The sequence below is a fragment of the Mustelus asterias genome, chromosome 2 (genome assembly GCF_964213995.1).
Source record: "Mustelus asterias chromosome 2, sMusAst1.hap1.1, whole genome shotgun sequence".
Taxonomy (NCBI): Eukaryota; Metazoa; Chordata; class Chondrichthyes; order Carcharhiniformes; family Triakidae; genus Mustelus; species Mustelus asterias.
The window spans coordinates 144,357,169-144,382,705 of NC_135802.1; the positions used below are offsets into that span (position 1 = coordinate 144,357,169).

The 25,537-nt window shown below is 43.6% G+C and overlaps 1 protein-coding gene across 1 annotated transcript in view; it reads left to right on the plus strand.

The window, feature by feature from the left end:
- The window catches only part of LOC144511908 (collagen alpha-6(VI) chain-like), a 103,153-nt gene that overhangs the window by 58,778 nt on the left and 18,838 nt on the right, over positions 1-25,537 (plus strand). Inside the window, exons 13-19 of the mRNA XM_078242364.1 lie at positions 3,038-3,100; positions 5,415-5,480; positions 7,714-7,767; positions 14,253-14,288; positions 18,261-18,323; positions 22,028-22,090; positions 23,008-23,070. Of these exons, the coding sequence (XP_078098490.1) occupies positions 3,038-3,100; positions 5,415-5,480; positions 7,714-7,767; positions 14,253-14,288; positions 18,261-18,323; positions 22,028-22,090; positions 23,008-23,070 (408 nt within the window). The remainder of the gene's footprint in view (positions 1-3,037; positions 3,101-5,414; positions 5,481-7,713; positions 7,768-14,252; positions 14,289-18,260; positions 18,324-22,027; positions 22,091-23,007; positions 23,071-25,537) is intronic.

Genomic DNA, 25,537 nt, shown 5'->3' on the forward strand with positions numbered 1-25,537 from the left:
AAAGGGTCACTAGGAAGTGCAGTGACCTTTATACTCCTATAGGAAGGCGGAGCCAACCGGAGTGTACCACAGAACAATGCCAACAGGTGGAACACCCCAACCCTAACCCCAACAGTAACAAGAGTAACATATGTACAAGTACCCATAGTGATAACCATCTATGGTTCAGTACCCATAGTGGTAACCATCTATGGTTCACCACAGACCCAAAGCTTGGTCAAAGATAAGCTTTATGGAGCGTCTTAAAGAGACATAGCGCCCTATTTTACCATTTTGATTCTAAGTGCTGGGCGGACTTGAAACTAGGAGTTTTCAGATCCGACTTTTAGACCTGTTCTCAGGCGCCCCCATACGTACTCTGCCTGCAAAAATATCAGCGATTCCAAAGCACGTTGCAGAAGCCTGTGGGTGGGGCTAAATGCACCCGAAATCCTGCAGCTCCGATCGGCACCTTCAACTGCGCATGCACAGAAAAGAAAATGATAGAATGCTGCTCCCCTGCCACATCGCTCCCGGGCTGGATAATGCCTCCCCTTGGCCCCCACAGACATTGCCCCACCTCCACAACATTACTGACCCCATTATCCCCCACCCCCTCTGCCACCCAGACCGATCCCAGTCCCCCCATTCTCCCCCCCTTCCCCCCTCCCACCAATCTCAGGCAGAATGGCAGTGGACCTCCCCTTTCCCTTCATTGATCACAGGCAGAGTGGCAGCGGACCCCCTTTCACCCCCACTGATCTCAGGCAGAGTGGCAGTGGACCCCCTTTCACCCCCACTGATCTCAGACAGAGTGGCAGTGGACCCCTTTCACCCCCACTGATCTCAAGCAGAGTGGCAGTGGACACCCCCTCCTCCCCACCAATCTCAAGCAGAGAGCCATCGGACGCTAAGCACCTACCTCCTCACTAACTGGAGCGCCCGAATCAAACTTTTATGGAGCATGTCTGTTTCGCGCCGATTTTGATCGGCGAACGCGGTGGTAAAGGGGGAAGTGCCGGTAAATTTGGGCAATCAGCCGATTAACTCAATTTAAATGGATGCAAATGCATTTAAATGGCCTTCGCGTCCGTTTTGCACGCGGTCCTGATCGTGGCCATTTTCGGGCCTTGGTAAAGGGGGAACCGACACGGAGGCGGATCGCACTACTCGCCTCACGCTTGACTTTTTCCTAGTTTTCGCGCCCGAAAACGGGAGCAACGTGATAGTAAAATCGGGCTCATAGAGAGGTTTAGGGGGAATTCCAGAACTTAAGCCCTTGGCCCTGAACTCTGGCCACAAATGTGAGGGGGACTTTGGAGGAAATTTGGCTCATGTGCTAGGGGAAGAGAAGGAAGTGGCAAAGGCAGCATTGTGTTAGTCTCAATCTTAGTAACAAGTAAGTCCCTGAGCTCCTCACACTTGCTGTTGGAGGTGAGGGTAGAGGAGACAAGGAAGAGGGGTTGCAGTAGAGATAAGAGGCTGGGAGTCATCTTTGCATTCCAAACAGATCTGGTAAATGAGAACAGGACCCGATTGCTCTTTATGTGTGTGCCAGCCAGACTGGTGAATGTTTAAAACAATTGTCTGCCATACCCATTCAGGTCTGCACCCCATGAACTTAAGGGAACGTAAGTGAGGGGCACACCAGCAGAAATGGTCAGTTGAGAGGGTAATGGTTTTATTGGGGATGGAGACATCAAAGGTGAAGGTGGAGGTGCCATTGAGCAGAATTATCATGGTGAATGGACAGCCAAAGGCTAGAGCTTTGGGATTTTGAAGGAATAAGGATTGGGAAGTGCAAGAGGGATGCAATGGAGAGTGATATGATTAAAGTGATCATAAATGGTCTTATCTGATTGAAGCAATGGGAATAACAATGCTACATGGGGTTCAAGATCGAAGGACTGACACGAAGATGGCTGGACCTGCGGATTGCGAAGAGCATTGTCGGGCAATACAGCAGGATATAGATAGGCTGGAAAATTGGGCGGAGAGGTGACAGATGGAGTTTAATCCGGATAAATGCGAAGTGATGCATTTTGGAAGAAATAATGTAGGGAGGAGTTATACAATAAATGGCAGAGTCATCAGGAGTATAGAAACACAGAGGGACCTAGGTGTGCAAGTCCACAAATCCTTGAAGGTGGCAACACAGGTGGAGAAGGTGGTGAAGAAGGCATATGGTATGCTTGCCTTTATAGGATGGGGTATAGAGTATAAAAGCTGGAGTCTGATGATGCAGCTGTATAGAACGCTGGTTAGGCCACATTTGGAGTACTGCGTCAAGTTCTGGTCGCCGCACTACCAGAAGGACGTGGAGGCGTTAGAGAGAGTGCAGAGAAGGTTTACCAGGATGTTGCCTGGTATGGAGGGTCTTAGCTATGAGGAGAGATTGGGTAAACTGGGCTTGTTCTCCCTGGAAAGATGGAGAATGAGGGGAAATCTAATAGAGGTGTACAAGATTATGAAGGGGATAGATAGGGTGAACGGTGGGAAGCTTTTTCCCAGATCAGAAGTGACGTTCACGAGGGGTCATGGGCTCAAGGTGAGAGGGGCGAAGAATAACTCAGATATTAGAGGGATGTTTTTTACACAGAGGGTGGTGGGGGCCTGGAATGCGCTGCCAAGTAGGGTGGTGGAGGCAGGGACGCTGACATCGTTTAAGACTTACCTGGATAGTCACATGAGCAGCCTGGGAATGGAGGGATACAAACGATTGGTCTAGTTGGACCAAGGAGTGGCACAGGCTTGGAGGGCCGAAGGGCCTGTTTCCTGTGCTGTACTGTTCTTTGTTCTTTGGCCATTAACATAGGCTGGGCAGTTTATGTGGAAAGAGAGATTAAGGGACGGTAGGAGGCAGTGAATTCAGAGGAGAGAGAAGATAATGAATTGGAAGGGTGGTTAAAAGCAACAGTGATGAGAATTGTTTGGTGCTGAGGCTGAGAGGAAAGAAGAAAAGATTTCTCGGTGTGAATTTTTTAAATGGTGCTTGAATGGGTGTTGAAAACATGCTTGATAGTACTTTGAGTATTAACAAATTGTGCACCATTTCTAGGGCATAAAAGGCCAAAAAGGAGGCCCTGGTGAGCATGGAAAACCAGGTTTGCGTGGAGACCGTGTAAGTAAAACCACATCATTTATATATGGATAAAAAGAAAGTCTGTATTCGATGTTTATTTATTGTATTTTTTAGTAACTAGGGTTTTAATATTGGCCGGAATTCTCTGATCTCATTCGTCCCGCTTCTGCTGCCAGTGAGAACAGAGAATTTGGCGCTCAGCCAAAACTCCATTCATTACAGCGGGACTGGAGAATCCCAGCCATGGGCGAGGACAGAGAATTCTGTTTAGGCACACTAACACAATACTGACTTAAGAGTGAATATTCTTGGACTTTGGGAAGGCTGACAAGGGCTGCTGCTATAAATGTCAGCTCCATATGAATAATGAATATTTCTCATTTAAAACATTTATTTTGAATTTATAAAATGCCATTGCGTCTTGGGTTTTCTTTTTTGCTGGGCACTTTTCCCAAATTCAAGGAAGGTTAAGGAATTTCAAGCAGCAATTGCGACCAGCGCTAATTCAGTTTCGCTAACTTTTGTGTTAGTTTAAAAATCACCACACTGACAGCTGACTCCATCCACCAAACTGACCCCAACCACACATCAAATTAATCACCATGGAGACTTTCTGCCAATTGTGCCCATTTATCATAGATATTATAGAATCTACAGTGCAGAAGGAGGCCAGTTGGCCCATCGAGCCTGCACTGACAATAATCCCACCCAGGTCCTGTCCTATCCCCGTAACCCGACATATTTACCTTCCTAATTAGCCTGACATTAAGGGGCAATTTATCCTGGCCAATCAACCTAACCTGCACATTTTTGGACTGTGGGAGGAAACCGGAGCACCCGGAGGAAACCCACGCAGACACGGGGAGAATGTGCAGACTCCCCATAGACAGTCACCTGAGGCTGGAATTGAACCCGGGTCCCTGGTGCTGTGAGGCAGCAGTGCTAACCACTGTGCCACTGTGCTGCCCATTTGTGGGCATTTGATGAGGCTTGTTGATATAGGGGGCTAGAATAGGCGAATAAAACTCATAATCATAGGTTTAGGCACACTAACACAATACTGACTTAAGAGTGAATATTCTTGGACTTTGGGAAGGCTGACAAGGGCTGCTGCTATAAAAGATAGCTCTATATGAATAACGAGTATTTCTCATTTAAAACATTTATTTTGAATTTATAAAATGGATGCTGTTTGCTTTTAATGACATTTTGTGAAAGCTTCGGCCAACAGCAAAACACAGCAGGGCTTGATGGATGAGGCAGGAGATAGGGCCTGCATTCCAGAGAACAATAGTTCGACTGAAAGCAGGCTATGTTATCAGCAGTTGTCGGGAACAAAATGGCTACTAATGCCAATTTGAGTAAGAGAGCTATGCAGCTCCGAGCTGATCACGCAGGGTCAGATGAATGTCACGTGGGTTCAATTCGGTGGGAACCATTCTCACTGTCCAGCGTTCTGTGTTGTTGGGCAGCACAGGGAGGAACGCCTGTATTTAATAACAGATGAAATCCCATGAGGTCAAGATGTATATTGTTATTGGCTGGAGTTAATGACAGGATGATTATTGACTGATTTGTATTAATGTTCATTGGATAATGCCCACTGGAAAGGCAGGCAATATGATTTGGTAACTGTATAATTGTCCTTGCGAGGGTTTTGTGTCTTACAGTGACATTGGGCTGCCCGCATTCTTGAATGCTGGGCTACCCTTATATCATTCTCCCATTCGATTGTTTGGTTAAATAAAGTCACGTCTTTAAAATCAGTACACTGCGTTTCATGAGTCTTTGTATAGCTTAAGTTTGAGCAATACATAGTCTCCATGCTAAATTCTCCCTCAGTGTACCTGAACAGACACCACAGTGTGGCGACTAGAGGATGTTCACAGTAACTTCATTGCAGTGTTAATGTAAGCCTACTTGTGACACTAATAAATTTAGAAAACCTTTGTCAAATTAAGCAGCTTTTTCATGCAAGAACACTAATTGGGGCACCTTTTAAAAATTACAAAATATTTAATTGACTAAGAAGGCGACTAGTCTATACCAAATTAAACTCATAAATGGTTCTGTACAGTTCTTTGAAACTAATTTCTAATAATTAGAAATTGGGTTACTCACACATGGTGGACTGGACATTCTTATTAAAAAAATGTTTTGGTTTTGTGATAAGCTCCTTTTCAGCCTTATTACTAAAACAATAGATAACTTTGTCACAATGTATATGGAGTTCGTTTGAATAAGTTCCTAGAATTACTATCAAATTTCAATTCTTCACCATTGGATACTACTGAGAAATTCTGTAACACAGTTTTGTTGAAGTTTGCTGGATTCATTTGTTCATTTTATTTAGGGTGAAGTTGGCATCAAGAACAATACTCAAGGTCAAAAAGGTGAAAGAGGAGACTTAGGACAGTTGGTATGCTATATTCATCTTTAAGTATGTACTTGTTTCCTAATTTATTCTGCCAGCTTCTGCTGAAAAAATATTGTAGCTATTAATGCGCAAATCAGAGAGCAACTTGTAGTGAGGAAGTGATATCTGTAGCAAGTTGATCTGTACCCCTGTCACATAAATGGAATCTCGTACTTAACTCCAATGCCTAGTCCAATGCTTACCCAAAAGTTCGCACGTGGATTGCATGCAAGTCACCCCCTATAAATCACTGTGCTACGCAAGTTTTTTTACAAGGCCGCACATTTACACAAGATGTGGAGATGCTGGCGCTGGACTAGGTTGGGCACAGTAAGAAGTCTCACAGGTTAAAATCCAACAGGTTTATCTTGATTCCAAATAAACCTGTTGGACTTTAACCTGGTGTTGTGAGACATTTACACAAATCAGCTATGCACTACAAATCAAAAATTATACAGCACCTTGCCTTAATTGTGAATGGTTTCAGGATATTTAACAATGTCAAATATTACGATTATTTTTCTTCCTCACTCTTCTTTTATTCTTTCTCTCTCTTAAGTCAATCTTACTTTCCCTTCCTTTATTTCTCTTTCTGAGCCCAATTTGGTGATTAATTTATCTGCTGTAATTCACTTTCCTCTTGGTTCTCCCTTTGTTTATTTCACAATCATTTATTCTCATTTGTTAAGGAGATAAATGTCCAACATTTACTATAGCCAGTGAATAGACCTGTACCTGCGCATTTAATTTCCATGCAAGATTAGATTAAGAGAGAGAGAGGAAAAGAAAAGCATAAATTATAAAGTCGTATTCTCGGAGACTTTTTTGGTCGAACAAAACAACTTTATTTCTAAGACATTAGCTATATGCATCCAGCAAATCCAAAGTACAATCTACTCCCTGGAAAACCCTCCCCCTGGAGAGATTCCCTGTGCTAGGTCTTGATTGGTTGTTCAGACCACATGACCCTTACTCACTCTTAAAGTGACAATCACCACAAAAATTAAATCACCAACAACCATTCAAGCCTAAAGGAATGAACCTTCAAACTTGCATAAGTGCATTTTCAATACTAGTAAGGCTGTTTGGCAATAATTAAGACATACATAATGCAAAGCCATACTGAGACTGAAATGGACAAGCCTTTGCTTTCAGTGGTGGTTTTAATCTATATCTACAACATAAGTGCAGTAATTAAATGACATTTAAGGGAAATTAGGGATGGGCAATAAATGCTGGCCCAGCCAGCGACGCCCATATCTCATGAATTAATAAACAAATCTACACATCTGCACTCATTGGAAGTTGCTGCTTGGTTTGTATATGAATGGCAGTGTGGGTAATTAGCCTTACTGTTATTTTTGTAGTTAATAAATTCTGATCCATGTTGCTTGTTCCATTGTTCACCCTGGGTTTAGTTAGGGTTTTCAACAACTTTGTGGCCAAAGATTTTTAAAACTTAAATGTGCCCTAATAAGTCTGACTGATGGGACAGCTGTGAGATGCCCCGTTCCCAGCAAAATCTGCCAAAAATTATATTACAGCAATGTTTATACAAGCATTGAAAACTTTAATCTTCCTTTATACTATGGCACTGATATAAAAACTGTTAATGTACAAGGGTAATGTCTCTGATTTGGGGTGTAAATGGTTAGCTAACTATATAGTTTAAACCCCAGTCTTAAGCAAGAGTGCATGAGAAAATGAAGCAGATTTTAATTCAAAATTCACAGGTGACGTTTGTTAGGAATGAGTTCAACCTGTTGTTCTAACCGTTTTTGCTGAATATCCTCTATCTTCCTTTTCAACAATCAATGTTCTCTGGCATCCATTACAATTACATTGCTGCTTAAACAATCCCTGGTGAGTTATAGGGCCTTTTCCATATGTCCATTTAACTTATTTTTAAAACAATCATGCTTTTACATCCAGAAATGTGATGTTGATTATAGGATCCCCAAGAGTTCAGTTGTATTTTTAGCATGCTCAAGACTGGGTACTACCTTAGTGCAGTGTGAACAAGTTAATCATCCAAATGAAATGATATACTGGAGCAATGGATGGACTAATTCCATCAATTATCCCATCTGTGGAATTAATGAATGCAATGTTCTTTCTTTATTATTGTTACAAGCACGTCCAACATTAACTCCAAATGCAATGTTCCGGCATGGTGCAGTTGCTCAGTGGATTTCTAGAAGTAGAGGTGAGCTAATAATGAAACATTTTGTTGCAGGGTGATCCAGGAGAGGACGGTAATCCAGGAAAGCCCGGCAATGGAGGAAATCCTGTAAGTCTCCAATACCTTTACTCAGAAAGTGCACAACACCTTATTCCAACCCTATCTGCTCTGCTGCCAGTGCTTTCCATCAATACTCTTCAACTCTTTACTCATGGTGGGAAAGGGTTGATAAACATTGTAATGTTATACTTTATGCAATAATATAAATTGGGCCATCTTAATTCATCTGACCATTGGATATCAATGGAAAAGAAAGATTGGTTGGGAGAGATGCATAATGGTGACTGAAGCTGCCCAACATCAAAATGACCTCTTTTGTCTCTTGCAAGTGAAACCAACATCTCCCACCTCACCTTCAATGGCTCTATTCTCCATCCTTTGTCGTCCCTTCAAATACAGAAATGATCAGGGTAATTAATTGGATCTAAAGCAAGTTTTATTTCAAGAGAATTGTGAGACAGGTGAGGTGGAATCCTACAGTGCAGAAGGAGGCTACTCAGCCCATCAAATCTGCACCGACCACAATCCCACCCAGGCCCTATCCCCATAACCCCATACATTTACCCTAGCTAGTCCCCTGACACTAAGGGGCAATTTAGCATGGCCAATCCACCAAACAGCTCATCTTTCGATTGTGGGAGGAAGCTTGAGCACCCGGAGGAAACCCACGTAGATACGGGGAGAATGGGGAAACTCCAAAAAAGCAGTGACCCAAACCAGGAATTGAACCCAGGTCCCTGGCGCTGTGAGGCACCAGTGCTAACCACTATGCCACCATGCTGCCCATAGCTGTATTGCCTGCAATTCCTGAGCATGTAGGAGCTCCAGGAGGTTTCCTCTGTGGAGAGACTGGAGAAACTGGGTACATTGCTCTCCATAAAGGAAAGAAGGGGAGATTTGAAGTTCAAAATCATGAATATTTTTTAAGAGGGCAGACAGGAAGAAATTGGATCTAGTGGCCAGAAGGTCATTAACCAGAATGCACAAATTTGAATTTGGCAAAAGAATCAGAGATCCACGATCATCCTCAACACTGGTGCCCCACAAGGCTGTGCTCTCAACCTCCTACTATACTTCTTATTCACCTATGACTGTGCGGCCAAATTCCCCTCCAATTCGATTTTCAAGTTTGCTGACGACACCACCGTAGTGGATTGGATCTCAAACAATGATGAGACAGAGTACAGGAATGAGACAGAGAATCTGGTGAACTGGTGTGGCAACAATAATCTCTCCCTCAATGTCAACAAAACGAAGGAGATTGTCATCGACTTCAGGAAGCGTAAAGGAGAACATGCCCCTGTCTACATCAACAGGGATGAAATAGAACGGGTCGAGAGCTTCAAGTTTTTACGTGTCCAGATCACCAACAACCTGTCCTGGTCCCCCCATGCCGACACTATAGTTAAGAAAGCCCACCAACGCCTCTCTCAGAAGACTAAGGAAATTTGGCATGTCAGCTACAACTCTCCCCAACTTTTACAGATGCACCATAGAAAGCATTCTTTCTGGTTGTATCACAGCTTGGTATAGCTCCTGCTCTGACCAAGACTGCAAGGAACTATAAAAGGTTGTGAATGTAGTCCAATCCATCACGCAAACCATCCTCCCATCCATTGACTCTGTCTACACTTTCTGCTGCCTCGGCAAAGCAGCCAGCATAATTAAGGACCCCACGCACTCCAGATATTCTCTTTTCCACCTTCTTCCATCAGGAAAAAGACACAAAAGTCTGAGGTCACATACCAACCGACTTAAGAACAGCTTCTCCCCTGCTGCTGTCAGACTTTTGAATGGACTTACCTTGCATTAAGTTGATCTTTCTCTACATGTACACCCTACCTATGACTGTAACACTATATTCTGCACTCTCTCGTTTCCTTTTCTATGAACGGTATGCTTTGTCTGTATAGCGCGCAAGAAACAATACTCTTCACTGTATGCTAATACACGTGACAATAATAAATCAAATCAAATCAAAGATGATGTCACACACAACAGCAAGGATGTGACTGCGCTAGAAAGAGTGCAGAGGAGATTCACCAGGATCCCCTCTGCACTGGGCTGGAGAGTTTCATAGAAACATAGAAAAACTACAGCACAAAACAGGCCCTTCAGCCCCAAAAGTTGTGCCGAACATATCCCTACCTTCGAAGCCTACCTATAACCTTCCATCCTATTAAGTCCCATGTACTCATCCAGGAGTCTCTTAAAAGATCCTATTGAATTTGCCTCCACCACCACTGACGGCAGCCGATTCCACTCGCCCACCACCCTCTGTGTGAAAAACTTCCCCCTAACATTTCCCCTGTACCTACCCCCCAGCACCTTAAACCTGTGTCCTCTCGTAGCAGCCATTTCCACCCTGGGAAAAAGCCTCTGAGAGTCCACCCAATCTATGCCTCTCAACATCTTATATACCTCTATTAGGTCTCCTCTCATCCTACGTCTCTCCAAGGAGAAAAGACCGAGCTCCCTCAGCCTATCCTCATAAGGCATGCCACTCAATCCAGGCAGCATCCTTGTAAATCTCCTCTGCACCCTTTCAATCTTTTCCACATCCTTCCTGTAATGAGGTGACCAGAACTGAGCACAGTACTCCAAGTGGCGTCTGACGAGGGTCTTATATAGCTGCATCATTATCCCCGGACTCCTAAACTCAATCCCTCGATTGATAAAGGCCAGCTCACCATACGCCCTCTTAACCACCTCCTCCACCTGCGGGGCCGATTTTAGAGTCCTATGGACCCAGACCCCAAGGTCCTTCTGATCCTTTACAGTACTAAGAGTCTTTCCCTTTATATTGCACTCCTTCATCCCATTTGACCTGCCAAAATTGACCACTACGCATTTATCTGGGTTGAAGTCCATCTGCCACTTCTCCGCCCAGTCTTGCATCCTATCTATGTCCCTCTGTAACTTCTGACATCCCCCCAGACTATCCACAACCCCACCAACCTTCGTGTCGTCGGCAAACTTACCAACCCATCCCTCCACTTCCTCATCCAGGTCATTTATGAAAATGACAAACAGCAAGGGTCCCAGAACAGATCCCTGGGGCACACCACTGGTGACCGACCTCCATTTAGAAAAAGACCCATCTATACCCACTCTCTGCCTCCTTTGGGCAAGCCAGTTCTGGATCCACAGGGCAGCAGCCCCTTGGTTCCTATGCCCTCTCACTTTTTCTAGAAACCTTGCATGGGGGACCTTATCGAACGCCTTGCTAAAATCCATATAAACCACATCTACCGCTTTTCCTTCGTCAATGTGTTTAGTCACATTTTCGAAGAACTCTACCAGGCTCGTAAGGCACGATCTGCCTCTGTGGTTTCAGCTATGAAGAGAGGCTAGATCGACTAGGGATATTTTCCTTCGAGCGGAGAGAAGACTGGGGAAGTGGGGGGTCTGATTGAGGTGTACAAAATTATGAGGGACATAGATAGGGTAGATAAGAAGGAACTTTTCCCCCTAGTAGAAGAGTCAATAACCATAGATGTAAGGTAAGAGGCAGTAGATTTAGAGGGGATTTGAGGAAAAACATTTTCATCCAGTGGGAATCTGAAACTCAGTGCCTGAAAGGGTGGTCGAGGCCAGAAGAAACATTTAGATGAGCACTTGTAATGCCATAGCATATAAGGGCATGCACCAAGTGCTGGAAAATGGGATTAGAATAGATAAGTGTTTATTGGATGGCGCAGAACTCAATGGGTCACCCACAATCAGACACTGAAAAGTGTGAGGTGATGCACTTTGGAAGGAGTAACAAAACAAAGGAATGCTCAATGAATAGCAGAACATTAGGAAGATCAGAGGAACAAGGGGATCTGGGGGTGCTTGTCAACAGATACCTGAAGGTGGCAGAACAAGTTAATCGGGTCATTAAGAAGGCATACGGGCCACTTGCCTTTATCAGTCGTGGTGTAGATTATAAAAGCAGGGAGATTATGTTGGAGCTGTACAAAACTTTAGTTAGGCCACAGCTAGAATATTGTGTGCAGTTCTGGTTGCCACACTATAGGAAGGATGTGATTGCACCGACGAGGGTGCAAAGGAGATTCACCAGGATGTTTACTGGAATGGAGCATTTGAGATATGGAGAGAGACTGGATAGGCTCGGGTTGTTTTCTTTAGAGCAGAGTAGGCTGAGGGGAGGCCTGATTGAAGTGTATAAGATTATGAGGGATTTGGACAGAGTGGATAGGAAACAGATGTTCCCCTTAGTTGAAGGGTCAATAACGAGGAGGCATAATTTTAATGTGAATAGGGTCAACCCTAAGTTGAAGGGTCAATAATGAGGAGGCATAATTTTAAGGTGAGGGGCAGGAGGCTTAGAGAGGATCTGAGGAAAACGTTTTTCACCTAGAGGGTGGTGGGAGTCTGGAATGCACTTCCTGGGAGGGTACTGGAGGCAGAAAACCTCACAGCCTTTAAAAAGTGTATGGATGAGCACTAGTATGCCACAACATTCAAGGCTACGGGCCAAGTGCTGGAAAATGGGATTAGTGTTGATTTAGTGTAGTTTCGTCGGTGGAGACTCAATGGGCCAAAGGGCCTTTTCTGCACTGTATGATTCGATGCACAGAATCTTACCACTATTCACACTGATGGGATTTTCCCATCCCGCTGCAGTGAACGGAGATGTGGCTGGCTGCCAAATCCTCCGACCTGGATACAATGGGAGAATGGTGTGAACGGCAGGTAAGATCGCGCCCAATGACTCTATGATGATGTTTCTATAATCGTAAGAATATATCGGTTTTTTTACACAATGAGCTGAATTGTGCTGCTGAAAAAGATAGAGGAAGCGGATTCAATAGGAGCATTCAATGGAGAATTGGATAAATATTTGGAGAGTAAAATATAATTACAGGGCTATGTGGGAAGAGCAAAGAAGTGGAATTAATTAGGTTGTTCTCCCAAAGAGCCAACACAGGCCTGATGGGCTGAATAGCCACCTTCTGTGCTGTCTCATTTTTTTGGTCCTGGAATGTGCATGGCCTCAATTTGTTTCTCTGATTCCTCCCACCTAATTTCCATCACTAATTCTCCCTCCAGCAATCTTCATTACCTCTCTCTTGCCAAATGTTTCTTTCCCCTAGTGCTTTAACTCAAAGTCACTAAAATATCTCATCCCAGGTCAACAGCTCAAAGAATGAAGTTCATCCAAGAACTTAATATTGTTCCCATCTTGTAGTTCAGGACTGGATCCAAGAAAAAGTTTATTATCTGAGGCACAGTCCTTTTTTTGGATCCTAATCTATCTGTCTAATATTTTTCATTTATGTGTTTTACTGATAGGATTATTTGGGTATTGCTGTTCCAAATGGTTCCGTTTGGATCCTCCTAAGATCCAACATGCCGCCCCTCTTCATTCCCCTCTTTCCTGCCTTAAATTCACAGCTTATGCCTGTCTTTACTCTAATTCAAGATAACCTCTGACTACCACCATTCTAAGAAGCAAGTTCTATTCCACACTGGGACCTGCCTTCTCAGACTGTTGGAAGCAATATTGTTGATTATTTAAATTAATATGAGTGTCGAAAGTGGTTCTTGTGTGTGAACATGAAAGTTCAAATGTTGTTGCAGGCCACATATTTGCACAGATCTCAGCGTTGAAGCTTTAACTTTGGATCCCTATTAAATACATTTGTTTCCCAATATTCTGGATCATGCAAATTCTTCTTAGTTGGAGAATGAACCAAAATGTTACCAGTTGAATTAAACTATAGAACTCGGTGATTTGATTTCTGGTGCCTTCCTTCTAAATTAGATATAGCTCTTGGGGCTAAAGGGATCAAGGGATAGGGGGGAAGGCGGAATCAGGATATTGAATTCGATGATCAGCCATGATCATAATAAATAGCAGAGCAGATGTGAAGGGCTGAATGGCCTCCTCCTGCTTCTATTTTCTATGTTTCTCAGGACCCATTTCACCCTTGCATTTTTTTTGTAATGCTACCTGTGTGAGACATCTTTCTTTGTTGCGATTTCTACCTAATGTGCAAAATGAAAGGTTGACTCAAAGACAAATGTGTAAAACCTGTTACTTTTCTCCCACTTATAGAGTCCCCACAGTGCAAACGGAGATCATTTGGCCCATTGAGCCTGCACCGACAACAATCCCACCCAGGCTCTATCCCCGTAACCCCAAGTATTTACCCTACTAATCCCCCTGATACCAAGGGTCAATTTAGCATTGGCCAATCAACCTAATCCGCACATCTTTGGAGTGTGGGAGGAAACCGGAGAATCCCCACACAAACATTCTCCCCACACAGGGGAGAATGTGCAAACTCCACACAGATAGTCACCCGAAGCCAGAATCGAACCCAGTTCCCTGGTGCTATGAGCCAGCTGTGCTAACCACTGTGCCAATGCCACCCAAACATTTGATGCACTCAAATCACTTGAACAGAGAAATGCTTTCTACAAAAATGCTAAGATGTACAACCCACGTTAGGGTGTATAACTCATGTCGTAAAGTTATCAGGTGAATCCACTTACCAATGTAATATTTTTATTTATTTCAGGGTCTCCATGGTCACAGAGGGCCACCTGGTAAAAATGTGAGTTTGTCAGAATTTTCATTCAGATTATTCGAAAACACATTGTAATATGGTGCATATTGCACAATATTACCAGTGTTTTTTTAATTAAGTGGGATTCCAGTGCGACAAGCCAGATGTTCTGCAGTAATCTTTTCCAGCCTGGTACATTCCCCTCTTCCTATGTAACTTTCAATAACGAATGCAAAGATGCCCGCTGAGGGAATACAACCTAAATATGAAGTTCCGATTCAAAAATGCTTTTTAAATTCCTTCTGGTCGCTGAGCTGCTACATCTGTGCTTGAGGATACGGTTGCTATGTTTTCCCAACTAGCAAGCTGTTGCTTGAACTGGAACTGCTCTTCATCAAGCCCAGCAAATTTAGAAACATCCTAAACTGAGCCAACTGGAATTATTTTATGTTCACGTGTAATCTTATACTTCATGATTAATGCGCGTTGCAACACTTGAACTGTGATGTGGATTCAAACTTGAATAGAATAAATCATGACACTGGCAAAGGTGTAAGATTATAAAGTGCACAAACTAATTTTATTGAACTATGTTTCGAAATCACAAGGATATGAATTAGAACATTGATAGCTGATGAACAGGCTAATAATACCATGCAGGACTCATCAATGAAAAACAAAACTTGCAAACTGACCTCTTTCAGTTCTGTGATGTCCTCATTTTATTAATACCCCACAGAAGCTGGATCCTCACAATCAACTTCATGTTTTACCTTTTAAACAACAGGACAAGTTAAACTATGAGGAGCAAGGTTTACACATCCAGTTACCTGGACGATATCCATAAAGCTGAATCTTCCACCCAGTCCTCAATCAGGAGACTAACGGGTTGCATGTTTCCTGAATGATTGGTTCATTTGGTTCATAGAATCCCTACAGTGCACAAGGAGGCCATTTGGCCCATCGAGTCTGCACCAACTACAATCCCACCCAGGCCCTATTCCCGTCACCCCACATATTTACCTTGCTAATCCCCCTGACACTAGGGTCAATTTAGCATGGCCAATCAACCTAACCCGCATAACTTTGGACTGTGGGAGGAAACCGGAGCCCCCAGAGGAAACCCACACAGACACAGGGAGAATGTGTAAACTCCACACAGACAGTGACCCGAGGCCGGAATTGAACCCGGGTCCCTGGCGCTGTGAGGCAGCAGTGCTAACCACTGTGCCACCGTGGCGTCCACAATATTCAGTTTTACTGGTCCCCTCTAGTCTCTCTTCACATCTGGTGTGCTGATCAATTGTACAGCAAAGGCCAAAGGAAAGGTACACCTTTCTTATACCCTTCTGTACATGTATTCAGAACTTGTGGTCATTAGGATTTGGTTAGACCCTCTGTAAGTGCTCAAAAAGTGATGTTATCTCTCATGGAGAATCCCTAAGAACTGTTTGAAAGCGTAATTTAAAATTTTTTATTTATTCGTCTCACAAGTAGATTTACATTACTGTGAAAATCCCCTAGTTCCCACACTCTGGCACATGTTCGGGTACACTGAGGGAGGATTAAGCATGGCCAATGCACCTAACCAGCACGTCTTTCAGACTCTGGGAGGAAACCAGAGCACGCGGAGAAAACCCATGCAGACACAGGGAGAACATGCAGATCCGTACAGAAAATGACCCAAGTCAGGAATCGAACCCAAGTCCCTGGTGCTCTGAGGCAGCAATGCAAACCACTGCGCCACCGTGCCACCCATACGACTGTCACAAGACCCCCAAGGAGGTTTAGCATGCTTGATAAACATTATCCAGGTGTATTTTCACACTGTTTCAAGGGTGCCTGCTCCCCTGACCACAGTGATAACCCCATGAAATCACAAGAAATGTCAAAATTCCCTCCTTGATGTCCATCTTGTCTTGATTATCACAACTATTTGTAACATTGGCATGTTTCCTAACCTCCAATAATTAGAGACTTTTAGTCAGTTTATTGTCTATATCCTGTTTCAGGACATTCAATACCGAGAAGAATTGGTCATATTTTCCTTGATTATATTTTCACTCCATGAACCTTTGTTCCCACAAAGGTCAAGCTAGCAAAGTGGCCAATTTGACTCAATCCCATTGTGTTTTATGCACATTCTCACACCATACCAGGCATAACTATAGCCATAATATGCAGCTGAAAATTGACCAGTTGAGTAATTCCAGGCTTTTCATCCAAATTAAAACATAATTTATATTTTGAAAACAAAATGATCCTGGACCCCTTTACCAACATACAATAGATTTATCGAAACATGTAATGTGAGGTGAAATGGTCCAATCAAAGCCAAATTAATTTATCCTCAGTGGAAGTTGTGACTCATTGCTGAGGTCTAATTTCACTTTGACAGCCATTCAATATCTAAGAGGATTATTTTTCAAGCGAATAATGGGTAAATTATTAAACCATGAATGTCATCGCCATTCATTCTAAGCCTACTTTTCATCTAATGTTTAACAAATATAATTCCAGCAAGGTTTCAGCAGATATTAATCGACATATTTTAAATAGATCAATGTGATGTAAAATAAAAAGAATGCATTACACAAAAACATCGCCAATCAGACTACATCCATTACTAAGTTTTCATAGATCATAGAATCTCCACAGTACAGAAGGAGGCCATTCGGCCCATCAAGTCTACACTGACTACAATCCCACTCAGGCCCCACCCTCATAACCCCATACATTTTACCCTGCTAACCCCATGACACAAAGGGTTAATTTAGCATGGTCAATCAACCTAACCCGCACATCTTTGGACTGTGGGAGGAAACTGGAGCACCCAGAGGAAACCCATGCAGACACGGGGAGAATGTGCAAACTCCACATGGACAGTGACCCGATACCGGACTTGAACCCGGGTCCCTGGCACTATGAGGCAGCCACTGTGCCACCGTGCCACCCATAATTCTTTATTTACATTTTTCAGCCTTTGAGCATATTTACAATAGCTTTCTGGCGATGTTAGTGCAACCAGCAATTTAGCATAAATGTCAAATGCAGATGCTGGAAATCTGAAATAATGTCAGAAAATGCTGAAAATACTCAGCAGGCCAGACAGCGTCTGTGGAGAGAAACAGAGTTAATGACGGCAATTTTCTGATCCCGCCCACTGCAGGAATCGCCACGGGCGGGACAGATAGTTTAACAGACTGTTCGAAGGTCCGTTGATCTTGGGCAGGAATTTTCAGCCCCTGGACGGGCGGGACCAGAAAATCCTGCCCAATGTTTCAGGATGATGAGGTTTCACCAGCTGCTCTGCAAGGCAGCCCTAAACTGCCACTGTGCCCAGGGAGGCCCAGAGGCCTCTATTCCTGCCTCAAAGTATTGCCCTGCTGGCCTATCCCCAGGAAGCCACTTCCACACTATTTGAACTAGTTACCGCTGTGTGCAGGCGAGCGGTGCTGACACCAACCTCCCTCCGTCCCACTTCTAAAAAATACTTAGGTGTTTGGATGGGGAACTGGCATGCTCCTGGTGGCACTAATTTTAACATTTGCTTTCCTCCATTTTCACCCCTGTCTGAGGCTAAGAACCCAGTCTACAACGTCAGATGCCTCATTCCACACTTGCTGTTCCAAAGAAGTAATCATGAAAAGAAAACAGAAGGAAGCAGCCTAAAAGTTATCGGCAATTTGCTGACTTCCATGGAGCCGATCATGAATCCCGTTAATAATAATGTAAAATCTTGCAGCCCTTTGCTGACACAAGGCACTTCAGTGTGAGTAATGGGAAGGACAGTTGGCGAAAGCCATTCACTGGTTGAGTGGTTAAGGGTGGAATCAATCAGGCTTCACTGTGCTTGAAACAAGTGCATTAGCAGCCTGCCTGTATTATGTTGTATATGGCTGCCAGGCTGTTGTTAACTCCAAGGCTGAAACCAAGTGCGATGTTCTGGAGCACAGTGAAGTGATGTTTAGAAAGTCAGAGATTCCGATCATAAAGTAACAGTTCTGTGTTTCTGTGTAGGGTCAGAATGGAAAAGCTGGGAAGCGAGGTCGTAAGGGAGATACAGGAGTCCATGGTCCACAGGTAGTCACCAGAAATTTAATATTTAATCAGTAGCTTTGTATTGTAGCAACTCACTGTTCAATTGCTTTAATTTGCAGCTTCATTGATTCCTCAATCCATATATATCTTTAGATTAGGATTTGTAAAGTGTATATGTTTCGTCCTCCCTTCAAAAGCTGATTCCTATTAACATATCCTGCTACAGATGGTGACTTCACTCATGAACATGGAGGTCATTACAGTCCAATTTACTCATGTCCTTACAACCATCATCAGAGATACGTGGGGTAAAGTCTATCTTGGAAGATACTGAAATCTCAGTCGTGTGTCAGCAGTTTAAAAGGAAAGACGATCGGGTGGGGAGATGTACAGCACGTGGCTGATTCACCATCGCCCATTTGGCACGACTGTTCAAGACTTGTTTCAGTTCCGTTCACAAGGATTCAGCATCCTCACTTTAGTGCTCTGCATCATTTTGCTAAGGGAATGAATTGCTATTGCCTCAGTGTTGGTTATCTGAATATTTAAACAGCCTTGCTTTAGACCATAAGACCAAAAGATGTCGGAGCAGAATTAGGCCATTCGGCCCATCGGGTCTGCTCCCACCTTTCAATCATGGCTGATATGATTCTCATCCCTATTCTCCTGCCTTCTCCCCGTAACCCTTGATCCCCTTATTGATCAAGAACCTGTCTATCTCTGTCTTAAAGACACTCAATGACCTGGCCTCCACAGCCTTCTGTAGCAATGAGTTCCACAGATCTACCACCCTCTGGCTGAAGAAATTCCTCCTCATCTCAGTTTTAAAGGAGCATCCCTTCACTCTGAAGTTGTGCCCTCGAGTTCTAGTCTCTCCCACAAGTGCAAACACCCTCTCCACGTCCACTCTATCTAGGCCTCTCAGTATTCTGTTGCAAATAACAAAGAAAAGAGGGGTGATGATGAAAGAAGTACTGATAAAACTGTAAGTTTCATTTAGATCCCCCCTCATCCTTCCAAAGTCCATTGAGTATAGACCCAGACTCCTCAGCCGCTCCTCATATGACAAACTCTTCATTCCTGGGATCATTCTTGTGAGCCTACTCTGGACCCCATCTAAGGCCAGCACATCCTTCCTTCGGTATGGGACCCAAAACTGCTCACAATATTCCGAATGGGGTCTGACCAGAGCCTTATACATCCTCAGCAGAACGTCACTGCTCTTGTATTCTAGCCCTCTAGAAATGAATGCTAACATTGAAATTGCCTTTCAAACTGCTTTGAAGCATCATCAGGCATTTTTACACTAAGCACAAATATAATTCAATAATTCAGCTGGCTACAGAACAGGAAAGACTAAACAGGAGTTAAAGGCGGTTCCCTAGCTTGGCAAAATGGCAGGAATATTTAAGGCAGGATGTTCCACAAGGCTCAGTTTTTGGAAGCACTATTTTTACTGTTTACATAAACGATTTGAATCACGGATCGGAGTACAATTCCAACATTTGCAGATGCTACCAAACTGCAGCTAACACAGAGGATGTCTTCAACAAAATACAGGTAGACCTGAATAAACGTGTAGAATGGCAGTTAATTGGCAAATTAACCTCCACATAGATAAATGTGAGGTAGTGCATTTGTTAGGAAGAGTAAAGAGGCCACATATTCCTTGGAAAATAAGGAAGACATTTTAACCTTTAAAATCAGGCAGATTTGGGTTGGGGTTTGAGGTATTTGGAGCCTTAAAAAATAATTTCCTTTCCCAAACCTGCCTATTTGGAATTGAGGATGGAAGACGGCCAGGCAGGCATGAGGGCACAGTGGTTAGCACTGCTGCCTCACAACGCCAGGGTCCCAGGTTCAATTCTGGCCTCGGGTCACTGTCTGTGTGGAGTTTGCACTTTCTCCTCGTGTCTGTGTGGGTTTCCTCCCACAGTCCAAAGATGTGCAGGTTAGGTTGATTGGCCATGCTAAATTGCCGCTTAGCGTCAGGGGGATTAGCAGGGAAATAGGGCCTGGGTGGGATTGTGGTCAGTACAGACTTGATGGGATGAATGGCCCCCTTCTCTACTGTAGGGATTCTATGATTCTAGATCACCAACCCTCTCCAAGGAAGTGGCTTAGAGGTTTAAATATTATAATGAGGTTGCAAGCCTCACCATCAGACCTGGATATCTTTACTCAACCAACACCTCAGCCTCGAGCCCCTGTTTCTACCCTCCTTCTCTCCTAATCCACACCCTCTTCTTCCCTGCGCCATTCCCCCAATCAGCACTCCCTCCTTCCCATTTACCCCTGTCGATTGCCCTGGCATTTATGATATCATGCTTGTAACTTTAATTTGCACCCTTTCCCCTGCTTCTATATTCTCTTAACAATAAGCAGCCAGAACTGTACGCTGTTCTCCAAGTGTAGTCTAAGCAAAGTTTGATACAGATTTAGCATAACTTCACTACTTTTCAAATCTACCCTTCTAGAAACGAGGCCTTCTTTATGGCTTTATTAACCTCATCAACTAATGTCTTGACAACATATTCTACAAAAGAGTTTTCTTTCGGAATTACCTTTATCTTTTCACATCTGCAAATTCAGTCCTAAGGAAAGGAAGAGACTCTTTCGTAGTTAGGCAATATTTATAATGCTCAAGTTAATCTATTTTAGGTTTGTTCAGTCAATAAAGGGCCAACAGCTGCTGAATGTACTTTGATTCTCAAGTGTGCGTTCACTGCAATAAGTACGTGATTCATAATTGGAAAAAGTAGGGGTTTGAATGTTCCCAGCAGTGCGTTACTCCAAAGCAAAACAAAACTTACTTTAAACAAGCTACATAGGCTAATTGAACTTTTGGGAACTCTGAGTACATTGTGTGACATCTATAATGTTGCTGTTCTGCTTGTAAAGTTGTTACTGATTGTAAATATTTAAGATAACCATCAGATTCAGCATAAACCATGTTGACGGTGATTCAGGACTGCATTTAATGGAAGTGGCAAAGGTCTTGCCCACAAGCTGGAGAGTTGGCAAGAATCCCACGTAACCTCTTTCAGGAAAGGCCCACTGTACTAAGTGCCACTCAGGCATTACAGATCAAGGAACAAGGAGGAAGAGGTTGGCGGCAAGGGTTAAGGATGACTTTCAGCATGCATGGGTTGCTTGTTTTGGTCCCTCCTTGGTGCCAACTGCCAGCCATTGGGTCAATACCAATGGTGGCAGGATGAGATACTTAAATGGGCATTAATTGGCACCAGGACAGGAAGGCCATCCAAGTGCCTCCCAACCACAGAATGAATTGAGGTGGTGGGAAGGCAGCAGAGTCCCCACTCATTAGCCTCCCCCTACCCCCGATTAAATGCCCCCCTCTAGCACCAAATGCCACAGGGAAGGGGAAGAGGGGGGAGGGAATTAATTCTGCCCTTATCGTGTTCTGCCTGTTGCATTTTTGAGAACATTAAATTGACTTTGAGAACATTCAAATTATTCTTTGAAAACATTTTTACAAATAAACATATGAGCTGTGATGATTTCCACTTGGCCCTTTATGACCATTTGAAGGTGAATTGAATGAAACTTGGTTTAGATTTGAATTGGTCCTGATCTGATGGTAGGAGTAGTGTAAAGAAATAAATCGCTCCCATATTTTATGAATAATGACATTAGATCTCCAGGCTATTGTTTTCTGTTATCATGCAATGTTGATTTGTACTTGTATATTAATTCCCAACCTGTGCTTTTTCCAATTATTACAGGGAATTCCAGGTCCGTCTGGCAATCCAGGTCGAAAAGGTGAACTGGGAGCTCGAGGTCAACAGGTTTGTAGTGGACCTGGATCTTGGTGCATTGAAAACTTTTCCGCACAAAACCTTTTTTAGACCCTTGCGTTCCTGTGTTAAGTTTGGCTTTTTAATGCAGATAAAAGCCATTGGTAAAAAAGGAGAGTGTTATTATCTTATATTTTCAGACTGGGAGTTCTTGTAGTGCTGTGTCGGTGTTCCTACTTCTGGGCCATAAGCTTCTAGTCTCGCTTCAGGACTTGATGGCTACAGAAAATGAGTTCATACTGTGGCCAGACAGGTTGATTAGCAAGGTGGCGGTGATGGTGTAGTGGTATTGTCGCTGGAGAAGGTTTTGGGAATCTGGGTTCGAATCCCACTAAGGCAGATGGTGAACTTTGAATTTTTAAAAAATCTGGAATTAAAGGTCTACTGATGATCATGAAACCATTGTCGATTGTCGTAAAAAAACCCATCTGGTTCACTAATGCCCTTTAGGGAAGGAAATCTGCCACCCTTACCTGGTCTGGCCTACATGTGACTCCAGACCCACAGCAATGTGGTTGACTCTTAAATGCCCTCAGGGATAGACAATAAATGACGCCCGCATCCCATGAACGAATAAATGAGTTTAAAAAATCTGTAAATCTTTCCGTTAGGCGATTAAGTGTGGCAGAGTCTCCTGGTCAGCCATATTGCAGAAGACAATGGCACACGATTCCAGTACTTTACCGAGCATAAGCATGGACCAATCCATGTTCACCAATACCCTCTTGGAGCACAGTACTTGAGGGAGGAGGAGGATTTTCAGACTTACCCTGTGTTGTCTAATCATTTTCCACTGGGCTTATTTATCATTTCACTGAGCAACCTTCAAATCAATAAAGATAAATATTCGAACAAAGGGAGTATTCAGGAAGCTTCAATTAATATTAATTTCATCAATCACATGACAGGGTCCACCTGGAAGTCCAGGTCAGAGGGGGATTAATGGCATCCTTGGATTAAAAGGAAAAATTGTAAGTAGCATCTAATATTATTTATCTAAAGTAAGTGTTATGTATCAGAATGTAAAGTTAAAAGTAAAGTTTATTTATTAGTCACAAGTAGGCTTACATTAACACTGCAATGAAGTTACTGTGAAAATCCCCTAGTTCCCACACTCTAGCGCCTGTTCGGGTACACTGAGGGAGAAATCACATGGCCAATGCACCTAACCAGCACATCATTCGGACTGTGGGAGCAAACCAGAGCACCCGGAGGAAACCCACGCAGACACAGGGAGAACATGCAAACTCTGCACAGACGGTGATCCAAGCCAGGAATCGAACGCAGGTCCCTGGCACAGTGAGGCAGCAGTGCTAACCACTGTGCCACCGTGCCACCCCAATGTTGACCATTGTGGTAGGTTTAGGCTGGTCTTTTTTTGGAGTCAATATCTGAAAGGGATTTTAAACGTACAACCAAGCTACTAATAAATCCACATAATTAGAGTTTTGGTTTACCTGACATGCAATGATGCAGTGTACACTTCCCTTTTGGGGCACATCTTACTTCACTGAAAACAGAGAACTGGGGCACACACAGATGGGCAAGAGATAAAATGCACAGAAACCCCCTTGCCCCAATTTGGTTGAGGGTAACTCTTACCGCCTCCAAACACTGAAGCAAAAACCTGAATGGACAAGTTGCAATTTCACCTCAACTACTTAAACTGGAAGATTGAGTAGCTGTGTGGATTCTACTGGATGGAATGGGAAGTGGCGAGATGGCACCAGGAATGATAAAGGCAGCGTCCCACATATTGAGGTGGCAAATTTGGGTGCAAAAAAGGCAAAAACAGCAAATAAAAAGCCTGCTATCATACCTCCCTTGTGGCAGCAGTTTTCTTTTTGGTTTGCTTCGATTTCTGAAGTTAATCAGGATTATTGCCCGCACGAAAAGCGAAAACACCAACCTGCAATGTGTCCGCTCAGGCAGGGCACTTTCATGACTTACTTTTTTATATATCCCCGAGAATGCACCAAAAAACATACACACAGCTCTGAGACAGGCCTTCTAAACAGCCCATCTCTGCACCTGGCAGCCTCTGTAGCTGCCAACATATATTGTTCCCCCTTTGTGAGTTTGGGAAGAGCATTGGAGGATTCTGCAACTTTCCTCACAATTTTCAGACCAGGTTAAGTGATTGAAACTCTTCCTATAGTAGATCCACATCCTCCTGACAACGCTTCTGCAGCTCACATTTTGGGCTACCACCTTCCTTGTGGCAGCAGTTCTTTACTGAGACACCTCATGGAGTGAGATGCAGCTTTTGTCTCTCCCTGATGCCTTCTTGCCACTTCCCATTCCATCCAGTAGAATTCACACAGCTATTCAATCTTCCATTTGAAGTAGTTGAGGTGGAATTGCAACATGTCCGTTCAGGTTTCTGCTTTGGAGGTGGTAAGAGTTCAGAATTACCCTCAACCAAATTGGAGCGAGGAGGTTTCTGTGCACTTTATCTCTTGCCCATTTCTGTGTGCCCAGTTCTCTGTTTTCAGTGAAGTAAGATGTGCCCCGAAAGGGAAGAAGTATACACTGCATCATTGCATGTCAGGCAAAGCAAAACTCTAATATATGGATTTATCAGTAGCTTGGGTTGTAAGTTTTAAAATTCCTATCAGATATTGTAATAATTCCTGTTCACCAGTGAGGTAAATAACAACTGCAATGTTTATTCAGATAAAACTATAATACAGAGGCTGCCAGTCATCTCCCGAGAAGGTTCTGGAACGGAAACCCAAGCTCACCAGGGTGATCCCCCACCCTGTTCCCCAATTGGTTCCCAGGGTTATGTGACCCTTACTCAGCAAATTGATCCTTAAAGGGACAGTCGCCACAGATAGCTTTTAGAAGAGCTTTGTAATATGATCCAACAGGATCTTTATATTCACCCTTCTCGCTAGCAATATGGATCACATAGTCCTCATATCCAGGTGGGAATGCTGATTAGTTATCCTTTAGAGCCTCACACTTCATTCTGTCTTAACATTAAATAGACGGTTCACAAACGCCGATATTCTTCGCTCCTTCCTCAGACTTTGGAGACCGATAGCCTTTCAACTGACAGCACACATGGTTCTGTCATTGTCCACAAGTGTGAAAACCTCGCACCTTCTTCTCAGTAAACCAAGCTGGGTCCCCCTTTCATCAAAACACCCAGAATGCAGAACAGATCACATGGCCCCTTCATTCCTCCATTTTAACCCAGAGTGAAGTACAGTAACCCGAACATGACAATCTTATAAAACCTCACATTTGTAACAATGCTGGTGGATTTCCACTTGCCCAAAGCCTCTGCCGCTGATTAATGCTCATCAGAATAGGAGTGTTGGCTTTGGCTCAGTGGGTGGCATTCTTTCCTCAAGAAGAATCGTAGAATCATAGAATCCCTACAGTGCAGAAGGAAGCCATTTGGCCCATCGAGTCTGCACCGACCACAAT